At 39.0% G+C, this 23,898-nt stretch overlaps 1 protein-coding gene across 6 annotated transcripts in view; it reads right to left on the minus strand.

The window, feature by feature from the left end:
• Positions 1–23,898, minus strand: part of inpp4b (inositol polyphosphate-4-phosphatase type II B) — a 151,670-nt gene that overhangs the window by 64,584 nt on the left and 63,188 nt on the right. For 4 of the 6 annotated variants that reach the window (XM_044347177.1, XM_044347180.1, XM_044347178.1 and 1 more), the window contains 3 exons: positions 11,912–12,023; positions 8,300–8,369; positions 4,390–4,537 (listed from right to left, as the gene is read on the minus strand). In XM_044347177.1, coding sequence (XP_044203112.1) covers positions 4,390–4,537; positions 8,300–8,369; positions 11,912–12,023 — 330 coding nt within the window. The other 2 variants (XM_044347182.1, XM_044347183.1) reach the window with 2 other exon arrangements.

The following is a 23,898-nucleotide window of genomic DNA, read 5'->3' on the forward strand; positions in this document are numbered from 1 at the left end:
AGAAAATATGTTTTTTTAAATTGTAATTTTGGGGGAACTGACTCTTTACTGTAAATACATATTTCAGCATAGTAAGCAATAGGCAAATCCAGGATATATACAGCCAACATCTGCAAATAAAATGAGAGGATGCAGATTTTTAGCCTGGTTAAAAACAACAGAACTGGCTGAACAAATAGCAGATCACATATGAAACATATTCCTTATCTCTAGCCTCTTTCTAGTTCTAAAAAAACCTGCAGCTGGAAACAACCTCTAGGCAGAGAGGTGCCACATGCTGGGTGACTGCCAACATGCTCTGTAGGTGGCTGTAAGTAAGGTATGCTTATGGCAGAGGGTTCCTCACAAAGTAAGTACATTCAAAATTACCATAAGCAAAGGAAGTCTACAGTACCATGGGAAGTAGCATGGGCATGCATGATTTCAGGTTGATCAAAGGAAGCATCATTTTCACTTTTGGTATATCATTTGTGCCAGAAACCACTCTTAATTATCAATGAGTTTAAACAGAGAACAATGATAAATACACATGTGTATTCAGGAGGTGTTGTGTACAACAGTCCCAGAGATGAGATTAGCATCTTTGTAAATGAGAGTGGCTCAAAACTCCTATTTTGAAACGAAAACAACAGGAGAGAAAAAAAAAATCTAGCATCAGCTTATAAAAAGAGAGAAACAAATTACTAAAATAAAAAAGAATCACTTCTTTCTCATTGATGCATGCTAATGGAACAAGATAATGATATCTGAGCTCTTGTCGTGTCAAGACGACAGCACTGAGGTAGATTTCCCAGCTAGTGAAGTCTGAGTGGGACCAATCCACATTTCTCCCTGGTTTCAATCAAATATATTGTTTCCCGCATAAGAGGCCCCTAATACCATAAATGGGCCATTTTAACCAATCAAGAGACAATGTTCTGTTTTTTTTTTTGGTTTATATAGCAAATGTCACATGGTACCAGATCATTACAGTGCTTTTTAACAGATTGCAACCATTCACGATAATCTATATTCTCTGACTATATCTCTCAGCCATTGCTATTTGTGCATCTCAGTGTAAAACCACACTATTGTCTCCTGAGAAATCTGTAATTTTGTGTCAGGAGTGGAGGTCAGGGCAGTGTCAGGGCCAGTGTAAATAATAGATAATGGATAAAATAATAGATAAACATGTCTACTTGCCAAATGAGGGTGATAAGGCAGTGGGATGGCGGATAGAGAGATATAGTATCACCTCCTTAATCAGAGTGCTATTGTCTAGAAAGAGTAAAGGTGTGATTGAGGGAAAACGTGATAAGAATGAGCATAGGCTGATTAACTATATGCATGTAAAAATGGTCACAATGCCAATCTGTTCTTTGATTAAATACCTCACACATACATTTGAATATATAAAAAACTGTAGTCCAATAAACAGTTAACACATACAAAGATATGAGAAAAGGCATTATCAATATAATATAATAAAGTAGGATTAATTTAATTTTACTAAGTTTAAATGACCTGTTTTATGAATGTACAGGATACTGTAATTCTTTTCAAACTACTGAACATATAAATTGGGCTATATATTTATTTTAGTTTCATGTTCTTGTGATACTGTACACATATTCTTAAGATATTGAATGCTGTAGTGATAATCCCTTTTTACTTGTAGTGTCTGTTGTTTTTGAATGATTGTTGTTAAGTTTGTTGATCATACATGGTGCACACACATCTTTACATTTTAATTGGATATGTTGTTAATTTACCTGAAGGAATCATACAAATATTTGTCTTTTGTTTTAAGTATGGTTGATTCCTTTCTCCTACTTGGTTTGTTTTTTGGACTTTGTGAGAAAAAATACATATGCAGGTTTGTTGTCATTTGTTTTAAGAAATAAATTTACTGTAAGTGTCGACAGTATGGGAGCTGATGTTTGTTACATATTCCCAAGATAAGAGAGAACAGTTATCCAAAACTAACTAAATGAAATTGGAATAATATAGTTAATGTTGCTTACACTTTACACGAACTGCATTCTACACTTCCCACTTACAACAGCATAAGCGATAAGTAGATAAAAACAGAAACAAATATCAGAATGGATTTACAGAAAACAGTATCATACAAGAGAAGCATGAGGAGAGGGAGCAGGGGAGAGATGGATATCATTACTAAGGAGTTTTTTAAAAAAAAAAAATAATGATTGAGATTTAATATAGAGATGTGTAGTAGCTAGTTTAGTGTCATTTTGACGAAAACCTGATGCAGAAAATGAAACAAGAGACAACAAATCAAGTAAAACAATGTGTTGAATAGATGACTGAGATTACAGAATACATTTCCCAAAGAGCAAAGACCAGTCATGTGGGCACCTTTATTTCATGGTACATTATAGTGCCTGTTCAATTTAATCACAGAGGGCTTTGTGTGTAGGGTCAATAAAACCTGCGTGAGAGGACTGAAAAGCAAATCCTTCTTGCACAATATATGCAGCTCATTCTGAAAAACAGCTCCATCCAACAAGCACAGTCCTTAAAAGTAATCCTGAATGTACAGAACAATTGGAAATAGTGAGGGCGGATGTCAAAATGTCACCTTTATGATCTTGACACACAATCACAGTACTTGTTTATTAGCAGGCGCAGAAGGGGAGCATGATTTTTTTTTTTTCATTAATGAGAAACAAGACAGCTCTTAATGAATGGGGTTTAATCGACACCCACACACACTGACACTTTACTACACATGCATTAATTATCTCTACACAAACACACACACAGACGGACGAGGAATCACAGCATCTTCACTGGAGGAACTAAGAAATATCAGCCACCTCTGTGTTAGATTAAAACATGGCTGTAGACATCAAAGCAAACAAACAGAAGGAAGAAACATCCAAGTTTATCATAGAGTGGTAAAGCAAACTAAGCCACCCACCATCCGCTGCTGCACTCACAACTTTGCAGCACTAACTGAATCATTAAAAACAGCAAGCTAGCACCGGTGTGAGGCTGGCTGACAGAATCTGCTAAATGAAGAGGCACCGTGGAGAAAGACAACATTTAAAGAGGATTATAGAAGAGGTGCTTAAGCGACCAAGCTGGAGATACGGTACACATGCCTGTTAATAAACAAACATTGTATATGGTAGTCATGGTTTGGAGCCTGCTGTGTGCTCATGTGCTGTATTATACAGATAAAACATTTAATAAATATTCTATAATTGTCTTCTAAATTTAGCTGTGATTTAAATTATCAGTTTGCAGAGAAGATCATCTTCTAGCTAAACAGAAAGAAGGGTTAAAGATACTGAGAGAGGACATGTGGGAACCAGAGTCTAGGAATGTGAACGGATTTCAGTGAGTTCATCTGTTTGACAGGTACACTGATAACAAAGCTTGTCTTGTCTTCAGTCAGTAATGGCTCTGCATTTGTTTCTATTTGTAAGTGCGTCGTGAAGGCTGTGATTGCAGTTGCGTGTATGTGAATATGTCCTTGAACTATGTGTGATCCTTGAGTGCACATGGTTGATTACAAATCAAACTATCCTCCTACTATCAAGTTCATCAAAAAAAAAAAAAAAAATCTTGTATCTTTATTTGTCCATGGCTGTTTCTTGTATTGAAGTGAGCATAAAGAATTTATCTGAAGCTGTATGTGTATGTGTGTGTGTGTGTATGTATGGATGCATTTGTGTGTTATGTATGAGAAGGGGGTTGCCAGGGACAACAGGCCAGTTGAGGAATGATCTGTCTTGACAAACACTGGTCGAGCCTGAGGGAAGGGACTCTTTGATCTACTTACGGGTGCACACTCAGAGACTGGTGAAACATCTCCTCCCTCTGTCCTTGTCTTAACCTGTCCTCATTCTTACACAGTATTAACTGGGCTGGACTTAAATTGCAGTTATATCAATTTATATTAGTCATATACAATTTTAAATATGTGTTCAAACTCATTTATTCCTTGCATGATACGTCTTTATAATAAAGTTCGGTCTGATTCAGCACTGGCAGGAGGATGTTCCAGGTGCCTTCTTCAACGATTCATGACAGGATTGGGAGAGCTTGTGTGTACAAGTGTGTGTGAAAGAGACAATGTTTGTCGTTCCTGGATGCATGGGCATGAAAGCTTCTTTTGAAGTGTTAAGCAGACCTGAATATTTCACTCCTATCCAAATATAGGCGGAACTCTTAAACAATCATTTACATCGGTGAACTAGGTCGGTAAAGGCTGTCTAGAAGCCACACAAGTCTACTGTACACATAATTAGGCAACACCTGGCTGGAGTTTTACTTTGAACTGATATGATTGAGCTCCATTGGCTGAGCAAACAGGAAATGAGCTATCTGACGCGATGAGAAAGTTTGCAGGATCAACAATAGGATCTCAGAGTGGCTTACCTCCTCATGTCCTCCTGAATGTACAGTGAGAGCAGCTGTTTGGGGATGCTAAAGGACAAAGTGCACTCCTCCATTTGCTCCCGCACAAGCATCCACTTGCTGTCTGTTGTCTGAAATCTGTACACTTTGCATACTGGGTTCTTGAACACTGAAAAAGGGAGGGAAGAAAGGTATATTGAACCACACTGACGCAGCAGTGAATGCATCACATCTCATTAAAGATACATTATTTCTAACTTTTTAGATTTTGCAAAGGCAGAACAGAGGACCTAAACCAACTTTGACAGCCGGTAACCTCAAGGACATCACAGACAGAAACTCTTCAAAAGTCACATGAGGTATGGAGCACAAATTAAATTCTATAATCAATAACTGTGTCTGCCATAGATAAGGCATTTCACATCTTCCAAGGAGGCCTTCTCTCTCTTTCTACTTCAGTGGCAGCACAGCAGAGTAGAATGCAGACTGAAATACAGAGACCTTGTCCTGTTAATCTTTGCCTTATTATTTCCTCTATTTCCATTTTAATTGCTTGTTTATTGTACAACAGTGGGGCAGACACAGTTGAATCATTTTGAAACTTTGCTCGCTAACCCCACCATCCAACTCTCCCATTAAAACTGATTCAAATTCAGCTGCATCTTCTTCATTTCTGCAGAGTGGCTAATAGCGGCAATTGAAGGCTGGAAACGAAAAACAGCTCTAATGCTCTTATCTGCATGCTGGCAGCAGAGGGCAAGAAAGCGGTGTGCCTTGAACAGTGTTTACTACTCCTTTTTGTTTCCAGTGCTGCAGTCAGAAAGGAAGTCACTCAATGAGTTGGAGCTGAAGACCCCCGGGTGAAACGTTGAAAATCTCACTCTAGGCAGTCAGACGTGCAAGGCGCCAGTAAAATGTTTTTGCTTGAATTCAAAAGTTGGAGCCTCATGCTATTTTTATTCTGCTTCTGGTGACAGAAAAGAGCACACTCCCTCTACCAACGCTCCATACTGTACTATAACCTGGTTTAGCCCCAGATTGTCCTTTTTTCAATGTCATCTGTCTAAGTGTTCAAGTCATTACTCTGTGCGTTGCTACGTCATTTATCCTCGAGTGTTGAAGTTCAGTGATGCCCTCCAATGCAGATGGGTTCAAAAAGGCGCAGTAAAGTATGAGTTCATATGTAGTAAGGAGGATATTCATATAAGATGTAACGTCATGAAGTGTTTTGGGTGGTTGGTTTGACCTCTGTGTCCACTGTGTTTCCATTAAAGTTGGTTTCCAAGTGAATTTCGGGCAATCATATGAAATATTGAAAAATCAACAATTCATTGTCAACAAATCAAAACCAACAACGAATTGATCCTACTTACAATTATCACCTTTAATATATCTTATTCCACCTCGATTGTTGTCCAAAAACAATTAAAGACATATGAAAGAGCCACACCATTACGCTGAGTGACAGGTTCCATCAATACCGTGAACATGACAACTCGTTTTTGAGTAGATCCCACATACATGGTCCTGGTGCTGTAAATAGTCATTAGCAGAGCAAATGTGTACTGTATTAATCTGCAGCTGAAAATGGTACCTAACAAATACACCGTTTGTTTATGTTTGAGTAACATGCTACAGTGCCCTGCTCTTTTATGAAAGCCTTTAAAAAAAACTATACATTTGTGGCAATTTTTTTTTACCTCTTTAGTAGGAATTACAGGGTAAGGGAATAATAGTTTTCAGTGATGGACTAATAGATTGTTGATTTGGCCATTTGATCTGTTGACAGTAAGAAAAAAAATATAGAATAATTCCAGCCTTATATTTTAAATGTGAAAACAATGTACTTGGCCAGATTCAAATGGACAAAGTAACCGCTATAAGCATGATGAGCACCTTAGAAATGGAGCAACCTCTGGTATGAGAGGCTTTTGAATGTGTTACATTATAATTAGCAGATGTGATAAAATGTGTTAACAGAAAGCCAGAAACATACACATACGAAACAATAGAGATCCTGTGAAGAACAATAACTGTGAGCAACAGGAAATAAAGAGACTTATCATTTTTCTATGATGCTGAAGTTGATGTTGAAATTGATGATGATTTAAGTTGAAAATAGCCTTAAAATTGCCCCAGAAAGGGTTCGTAATTGCACCTAAATGAAGTGGGATATTCAGACATTGTTGGCATGGGGATTAGTGAGAGTGAAATGGATGACAAAAATAAATGGGGAGCAAGGGACACATATAGAGAAAGGGGTGAAGGCATAACTTTAATCGGAAGAGAGACAGTTGCTGACTTCCACCTCCGTCAGAGAAGAGGATTAACCCCTGAACTCCCCCCTGCCACCACACTAATCTGACCACCAATCAGACTCCTCTGTTTCCCTCCCCGACACCTCTTAAGAAAATGACTTCCCAAGACGTGCTGTGCGTGGGCTCCCCTATCTCCCTGCTCTCTGCATGCTCATTTTGAAAGGTAATAAAAGTGGAAGACTAAATTGCATTACTCAATCTGGCAGGGTCTGCAGGGAGGGTATTGTTTTGACGGGCTGCAGATGTGCACCTGCAAACATGGCTGCAGTTCACTAGCTAATCACTGTAGAAACAGTAAGTGACAATAGCCGTGTTTCCATCAACATGTTTTTATGAGCATTTTGAAGGATCACATTAGAAAAGGTTGATGGAAATGGCAAAATATGAAAAAAAATTCCTCAATTTACGCTCACTTGAATTTTGCCTTTTTCAAAAAAGAGTTAATGTGCTAAATGGGAGATGTAAGCACCTTTGCTGAAAAAATAGCCAACATTTAACTCTAATGACTGATCAGTTGTTTCATGCATGAAACATGGCTGATACTAGCTTACATGAAAGGACTATTACAACTCGCCCAATTGAAACAAATTCCTGAAGACCTCTCTCTTTCTGGATTGCAACCTCTACTTCTTCTACTCTGTGTATTACAGCCATCCATAATGTAGTTTTTACCGCCAATTTCTGAGGAAACTACGCTTTGTGTAGCCTAGTTTATTCGCTCCAAGCCAGTTGATGGAAACGCACCTAATTTGCATCCTTTTTTTTTTTTCTTTTTTGCGACATTTCAAAAGTTCGCTTAAAATTCACTTGACATTAGATGGAAACACAGCTAATGACACCATGACAACAAGCATGGGGCTGCTGGGAGGTTAGGGGGGTGGTGGGAATCTGCATAAAAGAGAAAATGGATGTGTGGAACAAATGAGTGCATGGGATGAAAAAAGGAAACTAGTTTCCTGTGTCTCTGCTGAACAAGGACTGTGAAGTTTCAACACAGCAGGAGACGTGACCTTTTCAAGTCAATCCCCTTTTCTGTCTACATGTCTTTCATTTTCACTCTACAGTTCTCTCTCTTTCTCTATCAGTGAGAGAGCTAGCTATCTGTGTTGCCACTAAATTAGTCTCACACAGCTAGCATGGCATCTTTTGCTTATCTTCAACTAGAACCAAGAAGGTTTACCTCATTGTCAGATATCTCTCACTATTCTCTCTCCCAGAGAGACTAAAAGCAGTAAAAATATAAATTCTGTGATCAAATTGGATACCTCAAATGTCTAAAATCTAGTTAATGGAAAGACTATTCAAGGGCAGGTCAATGTTAATTAAATGCATATCAACGTTAATGAACTTCTGGATAAAGGAAGATGTTACAGTATGTTAACTAGCACAATGATGCATGACTATAGAGTCTAACAGAAAAATTTCATAATTCTCTTGGAGGCCATTAAAGGGTGAGTTTTTGCTCTTTTTTTATCCAACAAAAATAACTTACTTAATCTAAGTGGATAAAGAAACAAAACATGAAGAAAGGAAAATTGTTTTTGTATTTTTTCCATGCTACATTATTTGGCAATGAATGGTGAAATTACAGGTATTCAGGGTGTGAATCATACCTGGCCCTGTCAGCGGGTTATTTTCTCTGTCAATGCACGCATGGGACGCAGACTCACAAACCAAGGGACACTGGAAAAGAAAAGGACAGAAGGAGAGAAACAGAGAGAGAAGGTTGATATTACTGACCATGATGGTGAGGTATTTATCTGAAAACCAGGGTGGCTTTGATCATTACTAGCCAAAGCCAAAGTTTGCTTTGTCAATCAGAGGCAACGTAACATTAGTGTCAAGCTTGCAATCAGCAAAGTATTGTGTTAACATTAAAACTAGTCATAGCCACAGTTTTTCAGCCATTAGATAAAACATGAAACAGGATTACATTAGTTCACTCTGAATTTCAAGATAATTAGGTAACTGTGTAGTTCATTAACAAACATTTTCCGTACCTTTAGGTTTACATTTGTTTGATTTTGGTTTCATCATAACTCTAATAATGTTATTGGATAACAGATAGAAATACTGTTTATATGCTCATTACAAATGCTACATTCAAAGACTATACCCATATGGAACCACGCAGCGCACACACCTGCTGTTGCACTGCTCTCTTTTTAGTTCAAATGTTCAAGCATGTTGCATTTCTGCCTCCGCTGCAATCAGTGATGTCACAGCAGGTGACAGCTGAAGGAAAATACCTGCTGTGACTTCACTGATTGGCTCGTGGGCTGGTAGTTAATTACCTCCACTGCCATTTCAGTCTTATCAACTTACCACATTGTAGTTTCCTCCTCTGATGGTAAATTTCAAATTGCTATGCAATGACATACAGTATACTGCCTTTACAGAATAACCACAGGTTAGCAAAACAAATGAGATAATAAAATAACCAACAGTAATAATTGCCTGTGCTCTCTGTGCGCTCTTGATGTACCCCAGGTTACCCAATATGGATGGGAAACCACAGTTTTAATCTTTAAATTAGAATGTGTTACTGGGCAACAGACCCATTATTTTTGTTGTGGTTATTTCATTATTTCTGCCATGCAGGGGAAATTCTGGGATAAAAGAATAAACACCCCTGGATACTCATACTGTAATGTTGTATTTTTGTTTAGGGGAATTTTACAAAAAGACTTTCTCAAAACCATTTGTCGTTTTTTCAATGGCACAAACTTATACATGAACTAATGAACCACAATTGACAGTTTAGTTCCTGTTACGACGCTTATCAAACTTTTCACACATATAAGCAAGTTTATAATGATAACGGTGACAGATTTACCACCTGAAATTCTGCTTCATTTTTGAAACAATGAGTTCTTGATTTCAGACAGAAGTAAACAAAGCAGGATTCACATTTCAGCCAGCAGCCGATGATTTTGCCAGATGAAATTACAATTTTCGCTTTTATCAGCTGCCGCTCCATGAGTTTATTTAAAAGCTGTTTTTTAATGACTTGTTTAAAAAGGAGGATCTTGTAAAAAGGTCTTAAATACTGTTCAAGATTTTCTTTACACTTTTGCTGTGTTTTTGGTTTTGGAGAGCCCCATGCACATCACTTCAAAATGTGGAGAAATCCAGAGCTTGACAGGCCTGCTGTGCCTAGTTACGGTTGTCAACTCATGACTGGACAATCCCTGTTTGGGGGAAGGTTTTAGTGGATGGTCAATAAACACAATCCTTGGGGCTTTACTAGTTGTCAATTCTTGTGCACGTAGCATTTTGTTGTAGGTGTTATTTAATGTAAAACTGTTAATTAAATAATATAAAACCATACCCTTCTTTTCTATCCACATGCACTACCACCCATTAAACACAAACATATCCATGAAAACACGATGACACCACTGCCAGGCTTTTAAATCTGTAAACCTTTAGTACATCTTGATGCATTAAGTCTGGGACTCCTCATCAAAGCAATATTGACAACTAACAATCTTTCTTGCTCGGTCTATGTCAGCTCTGCCCTGTTTGATGAACCATTTATCACAGCTAGACAGCCAAACCTGTCCCCCAAAAAGGACTTTAATGACTACTGGGAACAATCCATCACCTCCCTATGTTCAGAAACTGATCCTGAATAAGACAGACACCCATTCTTGCACACACAAACTCCAAAATAAAATGTGTCTATTGAACACAACATACAGAAACATCTGGAAATTTCAGTAAGCCTACAAGTAAGGTCTCTTATAATGCAAAAAGTACTAACAATGAGCCTGAGGACCACAGCTGTGAAAGGAGCCCCCTTGTAATTGTCAGCAGCAGACAGCATGTGCTCGATGGCTCTTTGATGACTGAAATATGTAAAGAGATCAGATCAAAGGTGACCGGAGTCCCTTTCTTGTTTCAGCTGACTGTTTTTCTGGGGTCAGTGGGATATTCATGAGCAGCAGCCACCCAAGCAATGACAGGGAATGATCAAACAAGTGCCTCTAACTCCCCTACAGATGCACAAACACGCACACATGCAGTACATTCAGGCAGCAAGACACGCACACAACAAAGGTAAACTGAAGAAGAACTTCCCCACAAGTGAGTCTTGAGTCTCAAGTGAGCCCTCCCTAATGTTTGTCATGTCCCTTCCCTCTTTCCTCCCCTCATCTCCTGCAACAGAAACAACACACACACACACACACACACACACAAAAGGGGAAATGTGCTGTGACAACACACACACACACACACACACACACACACAGGGCAACACATTCATCAAGGCGACATGGGCAGATTGTCAGTGACACTCTGGAGCCTAGCAGGGAACCTCCGTGCACCAGCGACAGGGGTGGACAGAACCGAAAGCCAGTCAGCCATGTAGAAGCCCTTGGTCAATTATATAACACAGTGATTCATACACACACAAATACACGCTTACAACAGCAAATCAACAGCAGGAAAGGACTACAAGTCTTCATGCTGCCTTGCAGAGTTGCGTTGCGGTGAAAGAAAAATCAGAATGTTTCCCTTTACAGATCAGAAACATCATTAAAGCTCCTTCCTTACCTTTTAATTCTCGACTATGGCACTACAGCACACATTCACTTGACACATTTTAAAACAAATTTGGCTCCTTTAGGAATGTACAGAAAATTAAGTGAAATCAGAGTACATACAACTTCATTTCTGGTGTGGTGGCACCCCATTCGGATGACACAATCTTCGGTTTACTGTCAAACTCTGAAGGAAAATACTCTATTTTCTTTCTCTTTCTCTCCCCTGATTGTGTGAGTCACTTCAGAGCCGAGGTAAGCAGTATGTATTGTATGAGATTACAGTGGAGAAGTGGATTGGGAGGTGGCAATGGTGTTGAGAAAGCCACATCCAGGAAATGTCTGCCACTTGGTCAGATGAAAGAAGGTTGTAGGACTGACCGCACAATCCCATATAAACAGAGTCAAGTGCATGTGTGTCAGAATGCTAATTTGGTCAGTCTCATGATAATCTTTTCTATATTTGACAGAGAGACAACACAAACCTACTCACACACACACAGACATTACACACACAACCACACACACACACACATCCTGTAAATCCCCATTAGGGTTTACTGAAGTTTATTTAATCTCATTGGAGGACTTGAGCAGTGCCAGTCTAATCCTAGCATTAGCGCTAGGGAGAAGAGAGCATGCAGACTCCTGCTTCGTCTAGTTGCCCTGCTTTTTTACCTTCTGTGATGGTATGTCAGTGGTGATGTGGTCTACGTCGACCTCCTCCATCTCTCCCATCTTCAGACGACTCACCACCACTGTTCCTGCCGTGCACACACCATCAGATGACCTAAAGCGAGACAAGAAGAGAGAAGACAGATACACACAGTGTAAGCCTCTTGATTTAATCTGTTGAATAAAAAGTCTGCTCTGTTAAATGATCTTTTCCTCTGGCTACTACCCCTCCACAGGCCTTCATCTCCATGTTGGGCCTCCAACTCACCAAACCTAATAAGCTTATTTCCAGCCTTGAACAGGTTGTGAAATTATAAAGCTGTTCGACTACAAAGTGGAATCAGGACATAGACTCTTGCACTGCGGCGATTTCTTTTTTCTGACAGATTTTGCAGAAGAGTCTGCATGCAGGATAAAGCGTAGCCTGCTCCGGTGGGAAGTTGATGGGGTTGAAGCAAGGAACATTTCGAATAACTGCTCAAATGGCCGCCTAACAACCCAGGCTTTGTGGTCTGACAGACACCAAATTGATGCTACAGTTTTCATATCAGGGAGCCCGACCAATCACTTTCCCAATCATGGAGCCATGATTAAGGGGCTGATAGAAAATCTATAATATTGGCAGAAAGACAGACACTCTCAAATGAAGAAAAATAGTCCCTGGGCGTCGCGCAAGAAAGTCTGATCACCTTAACAGACCCATCCCTAATGTGCTCAGTTCCACTCAAGCTGGAGAAAATATTGGATGTTGTGTGCCAGGCGATGGTCTGGGGAGACAGCAGGGGGGGAAAGGATGACACACCTCTGACTGAGGAGGAGAAAATGCAAGGATGGTGATGGAAGCAGAAAGGATGCTTTCAAGGCTAATCTATCTTGGTTGGAGAAAATCTAATCGCACCCAAGGGACAAGAGGAAAGGGAAGAAGAGACGCTGAGGAGAGGTATGGGAGGAATGTGAGAGGATACAGGAGAGGATTGGGAGTCCGAGGAGGGAGATGGAGAGATGTGTCTCTGTGGTGGGACACTGGGAGCTTCAGTTAGCGCTTAATGTCTTGCAGCAGTCCCCAAACAGAGAAAATAACATTGGTTGGTTTATAAATCTAATCATTGTCCCTTGCCAGACACCTGTCTCAGTGTTTACTCTTCTGCTCATCTTTCTGTTTCCCCCGTTTCTCATCATCTCTCTCCCTCCCTCTCTGTCTCTCTCTGCAAGAGAAGACTGAAGCACGGTAACAGAAAGTCACCCTGACTTTGAACAAACAGTATGTACTGACGGTGGCCCACACATAATCGAGGAGATGGAGATTAACATGCATCACATTCAGTGATAGTCCTCCCAAGGCAAACCTTAGGGGTTACAGTTGCCCTCTACTCTTTAGATTACTCTGCCGCCATCCACTAATGAAACCTTTCCATTTAAACAGACAGAGGAGACTTTGTTAGAATTACTTTAAGATAATTGATTTATGCCTTTGAGAGATATATTGTGAGGTTTTTGATTTGCGGTTAAATGTAAACTCAACACCTGTTCTAAAACAATCTTCATACATTATTGTCTGTGAGGGAAAGAACTCTGCAGATCATTCCAGGTGGCAGAAATGATGTGATTCAGCTCTATCTCTGTTTTGCTAGTTTAATGTAATACAGTATTTTTCCAAAATTCAACCATAGAAAGGGGCAGAGATGTTAACCTCTTGACAGAATGTCTGGTCTGCAGTGACACACCTTCTTTTTTTTTTTTGAAAACTGCAGTATTTTAGCATGCACACTTACTGACCTCAAATTAACTTTGAGGGTTCCGACGAGTGCTGTGGATGAGGAAGAAGCCCCTCTCCCACTACTCTCCCTCATTCCCTCCTCTTCCACCCCTCTTCCCGTCTGTTGGAGCTGGCTCGGAAACAAATCTGCAGATTGTTCTTTGCCTGAGAGCCCATCTTTTTAAAAATCTAATTGGCCCAGGATCTCTTTTATGACAACACTTAATCAGACAGCTTTGTTAAAGTGACAAAAATAATGTGCTTAAAATGTCTGCTGCGAGTTTGGCACGATTCAAAAAATAATTAGTTATCAGGGAAGTGCCTTACATTTAACAGTTATTTTCTTTTGAAAGCCTCTCTTGCAATTTACAAACACATTCCAATGTGGAAACACATACTGTAATTTGTTTCAAACAACCACTCTGTACCCTAACGGTTTAAGAGGCTTGTGATGCATGAGCCATATACATAAAGTACGTATACACAGTGCTATACAGCAGCTGCTCAAACAAGAACCTATATATTATCTGTATAAAATAAACATTTCCCACTGAGTGTCAAATCTTACATTTACACAGAATAATAACAGGTTGTGAATACATTTCTAGAAAATTTACTATATTATCCTTGAAGGATCCCAAAAATAAATTGTTATGTTTCAGTAGTAACTTTCTCTTCTTCCTACCAGCGTTCAAGGAATGAGCAGCCTTCACTGCAGACATTGCTGTATTATTTTTACTGATTAGGAACCAAAGTATAACCGATTTTATTCTGGGGACAAAAATACACAATATTTGCCCAATAAACATTCACTACACTGGCTGTTAAAACACTACAGACAAGTTAAGAACATTATTAGAGTTTCCTCTACAACAGTGAATTTAACAGTTCTCATAACATCTGTTACATTGCAGTTTGTGATTACCGTACAGTATGTGTTTACAGTTTTTCCATTGTATCACAATTATTATTATTAGTGCCACCCCTCCCCCCACCCCCCCGCCTCCGTTACTGTTACTACTATCATTACTACAGTCGTTTCAGAGATACAATGGGTAAGTAAGTACAGTAGGTAATTTGCAGGAGGACTTAAGGTCTACAACTCAAATATACAATATGCCCATCTATTGTAAATACAAGCTCATGAAATATTCTTCTTGCTCTGGATTAAGAATAAAGTTAGTTAATGTCTGTACAAAATTCTCCACAAACTGTAATAAAGGCAATGCTACAGTGTATCTTGGGAAGTTGAACACAGTCATACACTGCAGTCAAAAAACTACAGCAGAGTAAAGGTGGACAAACAAATGCCCTCTTTTAACTCAAAAGAAGGAAGGATTTACAGAGTGACACTGAGTGAAGGACAATTGTACTAAATTTTCAAAGGTCTGAATTTAACAGCCGTGGGTGTGGAAAGTTCATCAAAAAACTTCAAAGCAGAAATACTTCTGTGGCTGTCAGGCACTTTTCTGTGTGGGAAGCCTCACAGAGGAAAACACCTGACAGCCACAGAAATGAAGCAAAACACCATTGGCTTTTCCCCTCACAAGGGCTTTAGCTTGAACTGTAGGAAACTAAAAATACACAGCAGGACCAGAGAAAACTATTTTGCTTTTGCCTCCAGATTTTGCCCACAGAAGATTTGGTGTAAGAGTCCTTCAGGACACCTTAAACCTGCATGCTGTCTGGAATGGAAGTGGTCAGAAAACAATGATTGCCAGGATCCTTCGCAGACAACAAGATTGCTACAGCCTTGAAGTCTAGCAGTAGAAGTGTAGATGGGATTCTTGACCTATATAAAGCTGGACGGGTGGGCTAAATATAGCGCTGGCTAGTTTTCACTGAGGACAGATGTTAGGACACAGGGCTGTATTAATGGGGAATGCCAGCTTCAGACGTGATACAGCCTGGCTTGATTTTCATTGGTGATGAATGACATTACCATGTGACTCAGCAGTAATTGCACTTTTTGCAACTGAAGGACTGACTTAATCAATAAGACTACACTGCAGGCATTGTTCATAGAGCTGGCAAGAATCACTAGGGAACTCTATACTGAGCACACACACTCTAGCTCGTCTGGACCACGTGAAGTATGTATATTCCCAAAGAAAAAACTGCCCTGGATTTTTATTCCTCTTGATGAAAGAGAGTTCCACAAAAAATTTATATTTAGTCTGAATCTAAAATTAATGCAAAACAGTGCAGAGTATCTTGTATTAAAGTTTTTAAACTACCTGTTTGGTACTGAAATTACATACATTTTTGTGGCAGAGGCATGCTCATGACTTTCTATGTTTGAAGGGCAACAAGCAAACATCAAATTTCAATTCAAACAGGTGATTTAATCAGAATAGAACAACCTCTACAATATTTAGATTTATGCAATGTTTGTCTGCTGTAATACATCTGTAACATGCAGAATAGGAGCCCCGTCAGGGCAAGATGCATACTTGCTCAAGATTTGTGGGTTTTAACGCATCCTATTTGTTCCAGTTCCATCGCACACACAATTGTATTTTTGCATGACGAGAACTGTCTTCACACTACATTTACTTTTATGTTAGCACATAACCAGTGTCAGAAACAGTCTGGGATATGCTGTTTTCACAGAAGTGGCAAGGGGAAAAAAAATATCCTGAAAAGATGCCACTTCCCCAAACAATCACTACCATCCGGGCTGGGGCTCAAAACTATGTGGTTGTTGAGTGTTGTGTGCTATGTCTATACATTTAATAGCATTTCAAGAGAGTAAGTATAATGGTTTATAGTGTTCCCATATATTATATGTGTTAGCAGCTACTGTATGTGATGCTAATAACTTCAGTGGTGCAGTGTAGTAGCATGTGGACTTACCAAGGCAGCTAAAAACAGCCAGTGAAATGCTACTTTGCTTAAAATCTTAAAGGGGACATATTATGCACACTTCCAGGTCTATATTTTTATTCTGGGGCTTTACTGGAATATCTTCTGCATGTTTTACAGTTCAAAAAACTCATTTATCTTATAGTGGTCCTTTATACAGCCCCTCAGTTCAGCCTCTGTCTGAAACAGGACGTTTTAGCCTTTGCCCCCCTCCTCATGAGCCCACTCTTTTCTCACTGATTAGCTTCAGAAAGTTGTGTCATGGCAGACTTCCAGTGGTTTGGGAAGCTACGTAAACAAACTGCAGTGGCTGGATTTCACCAGAGGTGGAGGACTTGAGTCATATGACTTGACTCAAGTCAGACTACCATGGACAGACAGGACAATTTGAATTCAAAGGTTATGTTGTTGATGACGATACTAAGAAGAGAACAGCAGTATGCAAGGTCTACCGCTCAAAAATCAGTGACATGACCACCACAAAATCCAACTTCATCCATCACTACAAAACCCACAAAAGGACATGAATACATCTTTTTAGCTAACTTATTGGCTGGTTTGTATTGCACTTCTGTTTTCACTTTAGAGCCCTTTAGAGCTATATTATAATTTCAGAGCCCCACTCTCCATTGTTATTCATTTAGGAGACTTGTTATTGATTGCCACAAAATGTCAAACATCAGCAAGATTTATAAGGTGTAAGCAGACTGCAGCAGTTTTCATTAATGTTGAAAATAAAACTCAACTTTTCATGACCACTGCCTTTTAACCGATTTAAATGTGGAAACTGGGATAGATCATCAGAATTTCGTATGACTTGACTTGTGACTTGCTTGACCTGAGCAATGACTTGATTTGTCTTGCTTGACTTGTAGCAAGGACTCGACTTGACTTGCTTGATTCTCACCACAGCAACTTGGGACTTGTTTGAGACTTGAAGGTTAAGACTTGAGACTTGTTTGTGACTTACTCCCACCTCTGGACTTCCTTCCTTACTCAAAATGGAAACTTCTCAAATATATCTGTACATGTTCAAGCTCAAATCTGATCCAAAATAGAATGGAGAATAGACAACATGAACAACCCATGAAACGACCTTAGCAAGCTAGTTTTGGAAATTTGACCACGTTTAACATAGACATCCGATATCATAACAGTATAAAAATAACAGAAAATCATAAAAACATCATCTGTCCCCTTTAAGATGTCAGAGTTTTAAAAATATTGAATAATAGAAATGACTATTTTAATAGTCACACATCATAGTTCAAAAGAAAACCATCATATTGATTTCAATAGAATTCAACTATCAAGAGGGATGTGGGATGTGGTTTAGGTGAGAGTAGGTCAGGAAACTGTTCTCATTTCCACTGCCTGCTGTGTTTACCACAGGCCTAAAGAAACCTATAAAGACACGTGGGAAGATGAACTTTATTTCATGCTGAGGCTCATGGCCACAAAATGTTACAACTATCATCTGGCGGGTCCGGCTGGCTGAGAGACCAGTGGCAGTATGTACAAAGCCGGTAGTAACAAATTTGGGCCCAATTCAAAAACAGTAAACTGTGTGGGCTGCCCCTCTACCAGTAATCTCAGCTACTAATGTTATCTACAAGTATCTGTTTTAATTTAACATACATTAACATATAGTTTGTTGCAGCTACTTAATAGTGAGTTTATTATATCACCTAGAATATATAATATAATATGGGTGCTATCAGACTTTGTGTACTGCCCAGAGGGTCTCCAGATAATGGAGAAGAGATTTGTCTGCCAACTGTCGGTCACAAGTGCTACTGCACTTGTCTAAGCTGAACAGAGTATGTAGAATATTCATAACACACCCACATAAGGATTGACAAAACCCAGCTTGGTAGTGTGTACCAGCGCAAATGAAAGAGCACCCAAGCCGCATTCTTCATACTGACGTGAAACCAGACGTGAAACCTTCAAATGAATGTACAAGACAGTTAGTATGTGCCAAATAATGCTGTATGCTGTATAAACTGAGCATTGAGAGACAATCACTTGTAGAAATGTAACATGTTACATTTCAAATGTTATATATACAATTATAGTCTCTCACTCCTCTCCTCTCCCACCAAACTCACATATACATATAAACATATACACATAATTCTTTGTTTGCCTCCAATACTTTAAGCTACATACAACAGTTCTCAATAGTGTCCACTGCTGTAGCACTGCGGAGAACAACAATTCAATGTAAAGCTTTTTTGTATGTGTGTACAGTGTCACAGTCAAGATGAGAGTCATCAAAAGGTACATGTGTTCTCGTTCTCAGCGGTGTGCATTTAGTTGTGCTCATACATTTCTGATGAAGATGGCCAGCATACATTCAGTGTGAAGTCATTGAAAAGCTGAACAGTTGAGCAGTGGAGTTTTAAGAAGTTGTGCTGCATCCAAATTTTGATGTCCCTGAAGCAGGCAGAGAGCATCATGGAGGAGTCAGTCATATCAGGCTTGGTTGATATATAAATTTGTGCATTGTCTGCAGAGCAATGGAATCCTCGCCCATATTTCCTAATGATGTGTCCGAGAGGCAGCAGGTAAATGCAGAATAAAAGTGGGCCCAAACCAGAACCTTGTTGGACTCCTTTTGTTAAAGGCGCTGAGTAGGATTGACTGGCTACCATGACAACAGATTGAGAGCAGTCTGTCAGGTAGGATGTAAACCGCATCATTGCAGTGCCTGATATGCCCAGAAATTTTTCCATTTGGTTAAGTAGGATAATATGGGTGACCATGTAAAAGGTTGCGCTTAGGTCCAGGAGGATCAAAATGCTGATGGCTCCAGAATCAGCTGACATCAGAAGGTCGCTGGTTACCTGGACAAAGCTATTTTGGTACTGTGACCAGTTCTGAAACCTGACTGAAAGGGCTCTAACAGGTGGTGAGGGAAAAAGTGGTTATTGAGCTGCTTTGAAATCGTGTGTTCCAAGATTTTGGCCAGGACAGACAGGTTGGAGATAGTACTGAAGTTGGAGTGGTCTTCAAAATCACTATGAGTTTTTTGGGGGATGGGAATAATGACAGCAGTTTTTAGTTCAGAAGGAACAACACCAGTTAACAGGGAGTTGTTGATGATAGTGGTAATATGTGGGCGGACTACAGGTAGGCATTATGCATGATGACCTTCATCACCACTCACTCAATGAATACTACTTAATCAACACTCAAGTGAAAGGGAGGGTCAGAATAAGCTAGTACGTGGCATTGCAAAACATAAAAAACCCTAAAAAAATCATTATCACAGATGCATTAGATTCTGAGAAACTGAAGAGACACAGTTTCAAGTGTAATGACTCAGAGAGAAAGAGAGAGAAAGAGTAGATGCCCACACAGAGAGCCACTAAGGTGTCATAATTATTTTTCAACAAACTGTAAAAGAGCTGACAAAGAAGAGCCTCCTTTCATCTCTGTCAAACAGATGTTCTTTGTCCTGTAATTGTTCTTGAAAAAGAAGCCAACCAACAGGATCTAGACTGCCACTGATTCTGACAAGCATGCTCTCGTCTTAGTGTTTGTATGAATTGTGTGTTCAGTTCAGTAAATGAATAAGTTGACATTTTAGGAAAGATTATTGGCTTTATTGCAGAAAGTTAGATGAGCATAAAGACAAGAAATGGGAAACAGCTATCAAGACTCTGTCCAAAGGTAACAACATCAACCTTTAAGTGCCTCTGAAGCTCACTAATTAACACATTATATCTCATTTGTTTAATTTGTACAAAAACTGCAGTGCAAAAATGACAGATTGTAGTTTTATAGGGGTTATATGCCAGACCTTTTTTGGTTGGGCAGTAGTATTGGAGGCATTGCATAAAAATTTCCAAACTTGCTTGCCTGAACTTACTGGCTTCTGGCTGGGGCTTTATTTAGCAGAAAGAGTGGTACTGATCTTCTCATCTAAGCCCCGAAATCAAAGCACATTGCCCAAAATTTTGAACTATTTCTTTTGCATCCTAAAGCTTAGAAGACACTATGGCCTCAAAAAGGGTGTGAAACATCTACAGCTCCGGGCACCTGTCTCCCACTCTACATTATGCCCGTCATGGAAAGTTTGGAGCAGTCATGTAACTCCCTAGAACTTGCTAGAAGAAACAACAAATAAAATTTTAATGCAGAAAAATTGTAAGTGCTTAAATTGCATGCACAACATGAAAGTAAACCACAAAAGCAGCCTGATTTTATTTGATATTTATTTGATTTTGATATGTGGTTTTACCTTTTATCATTTACCAATATTAGTTTTAGGAGCAATAACTACAATACCTATTAAACCTACTGGTGCTTTTTTTTCCTCAGCCATGGAAATTATAATTTTTTGGTATTTAATGGTATTGTGTCTTGGTACCACAAAAGCACAAGTCATCAAGCTAATGCAGTTGACTGCATTTGTGAAAAGCAAAATACATTACAGAATCAGCTACAGCTACATGTGTAAGTGAGTTATATTTATATGAATAGAGTATCGTGCTTCACGACTATATCACTGTTTAATTTATTCAAGTTTTCCTATGAAATTTAGACTATAGTCTGATATCATGCACCTCATCTCTCACCTAACATTATCTTCTTCTGATTGCTTCTTTCGACCCCAGACTGCTTAGACAACGATTTGTTAACACATATTTCCGTAAGGAGCCAAGTACCACTTATAAAACAGCATTTTGTGACTTGATGAATAGATTATGGAAGTCATTTCATCAGTATGTCTATCACTTGTTATCTTGGTGACATAGTTAAAGGCATCAAAGGCAAGACATCTACATTAGACAGCACTGCAGTTATGAACATATATGTACAAATTGCACACACACAAAATTAGACTGAAAAAACAAAGGACAGAAACAGGGAGAGAGAAAGAGCAGGAGAGCAATCCCATGCTCTATGTGGCATGGGATTGTTCTACATCATTACTAAACTGTTACCTGGAAAACTGCAATGGGATTGTGTCAGGGTGATCTATGTTAAGGTCCTAAGAGACCAAGTAGAACCAAGCCATAAGGAATAGAAGGTTTCATTAACAATGCAGGGCAGGAAACACTAACAAGCCTTGTCCATACAGCTTTCATTAGAGGATCAAAGGGGATGTTGCATGCAAACGACATTGTGTACATGTATGTGTGTGCGTAAGAGAGAAAGAGATTGTGTGTGTGTGAGAGCTACAGCAAGGCAGATGGAGTGAGAGAGCTACTGTTGCTAGTGGTGATTGCAGTGGCTTGTTGACACAGGTAGGCAGTAAATGATAGATGTTCTGTGCTCCATTGACTCTAACTGGTGAGGGAATTGAATGGGGACATGGAAGGAAGGCTATGGATCTATAGAGAGTTTTAGGTGGTAATACAGCACGAATGCACCTGCACGTCCACACTTTCCTTCACACACACACACACGCTAAGACGGATGGGAATGGGTGAATGAGTGTCTGCAGAGAGGCAACCAGGGATGTAGGTTAACACACTCAGCAGGGTCTATAATCCATAGGGACTTTCTGGGGATGAAGGTAAAGAAACAAAAACAGAATAGAGACAGTAGAAGAATTGAGACTGTGTTTCTCAAGAATGCTGATGAGTAGGAAACAGATGAAGCCTTGTCTTCGATTATGCCTCTTCAATCTATAACTGAGCATTTGCTGTCTTTGCTCCTAAACTTTTGGAATAGCTTCTCAAAACCGATTTATATTCCCTCGATGTTTTTCTGTTTTGTTGTTTTTGTTTATATTAATTCTGTATTTTATTTTCGATTCTGTAAACATAAATCTTGTTATATTCATGTTTGCTTGTTACTTTTAATGTAACTGTAATATAACTATGTAACTTCTGTTTTTATAAGTGCTATATAAAAAAATCTTTACTTACTTACATACACATGGTATCTGATCTAAATACTGCCACCATGAGGTTCACATTTGTGGTTAAGATTAAAAAACAACTATTGGATGGATTGCAATTTAAATTGATACACACATTCATGTTCCCTGCAGGATGATTTCTAATAACTAATCAAGCATCATCATCAGGTCAAAATTGTATTTTTTACCAATACTTTGGTTTATGACTAAATATCTGCAAAACTGATGACATCTCATCAGCCTCAGCTGTACTTTGTGTTTATTCCTAATGAACAAATGTCTGCATGTTAACACGTTTAACTAAGATGTTGAACATGGTAAACATTATACCTGCTAAACATCAGCATTGTCATTGTGAGCTTGTTGGCTCACATTAGCATTTAGCTCAAAGCAATGTTGTGCCAAAGTGCAGCCTCACAAAGCCGCTAGCATGGCTGTAGTCTCTTTTAGAATAGATTTTTAACTATTATTTTAGACAATATATAAATTAATTTTACTTAAGGGAGTGGACACACATTTGGCCCGTTATACTTATGATTTAGATGTCATGAGTGATCAGAACAAGGTGGAAATAAAATGTTATAATAATAAAACATTGTCGATTTTTATGTCTAAAAATTAGACCTATTGACATAATGGGTGTCAAAAGTGGCAATCATAATGAAAAATTAGGTGGTGTGCCTAGAGAGTATTTTGTTACACAGCTCATCTCCCCTTCATCCTTCATCACTATCTCTGTCTGCAGAGTTTACAGACCTAGTTTGACCATGTCTCTCCATTGACCATTTAACTCAATTTTGGCTTCTTTTCTGTGTCGTTGGACTTTCTGTGCAAAGGATAAATGAACAATGAAACTGTTGTCAATAGATGTCCATTTCTGTTTTGTGTAAAGGCACATGTGTTAATTTATGTTCGTGTAGGTTTTGCAGAGTTGCTTAGGAGCACACAAGTCTACAAACTCTCCTTCTCTGGCATTGTGTAGCGTTGTTCACTGATACCTGTAGCACACATCAGATGCACCATAGAGGCAGAAGTTGCAGTCGATCCTGGGAGCAAATGTGATCAAACTGGTGCTTTTGTGGAGATTTAATGTGTGTCAAGATGCCAGTGGTGTGAGATTTTAGACAGAAAACAATGTTTTCAGACCCATCATTATCTGTCAGTCCAAACACCTTGGCTAGTGAATCACTTGTCTCCCATAGATAATTAAGAAATTCAGACCTACACAAATACACAAAAAAGGCAATGGATTTGCAGCTACTGCATGGACACAACTCTCATTGTGGTTTACTATTTACTCAGTGCATTGTCCATTGTGTTTACTGTCCTCCTTTCAGACTGGCAAGAAAAAAGTCTTTATGTAGGTAGAAATTAGTCTGTATATGTGGTTTGTTTAATGGTTTGTTAGGTCTGTTTCCAGCTTTACTGACTTGCCTACATATGAATGATCAACAGTTACCTTTTCACAGTAACAATTTCCATGTTTATAAA

This window comes from Thunnus albacares, chromosome 3, assembly GCF_914725855.1.
Source record: "Thunnus albacares chromosome 3, fThuAlb1.1, whole genome shotgun sequence".
Classification (NCBI taxonomy): domain Eukaryota; kingdom Metazoa; phylum Chordata; class Actinopteri; order Scombriformes; family Scombridae; genus Thunnus; species Thunnus albacares.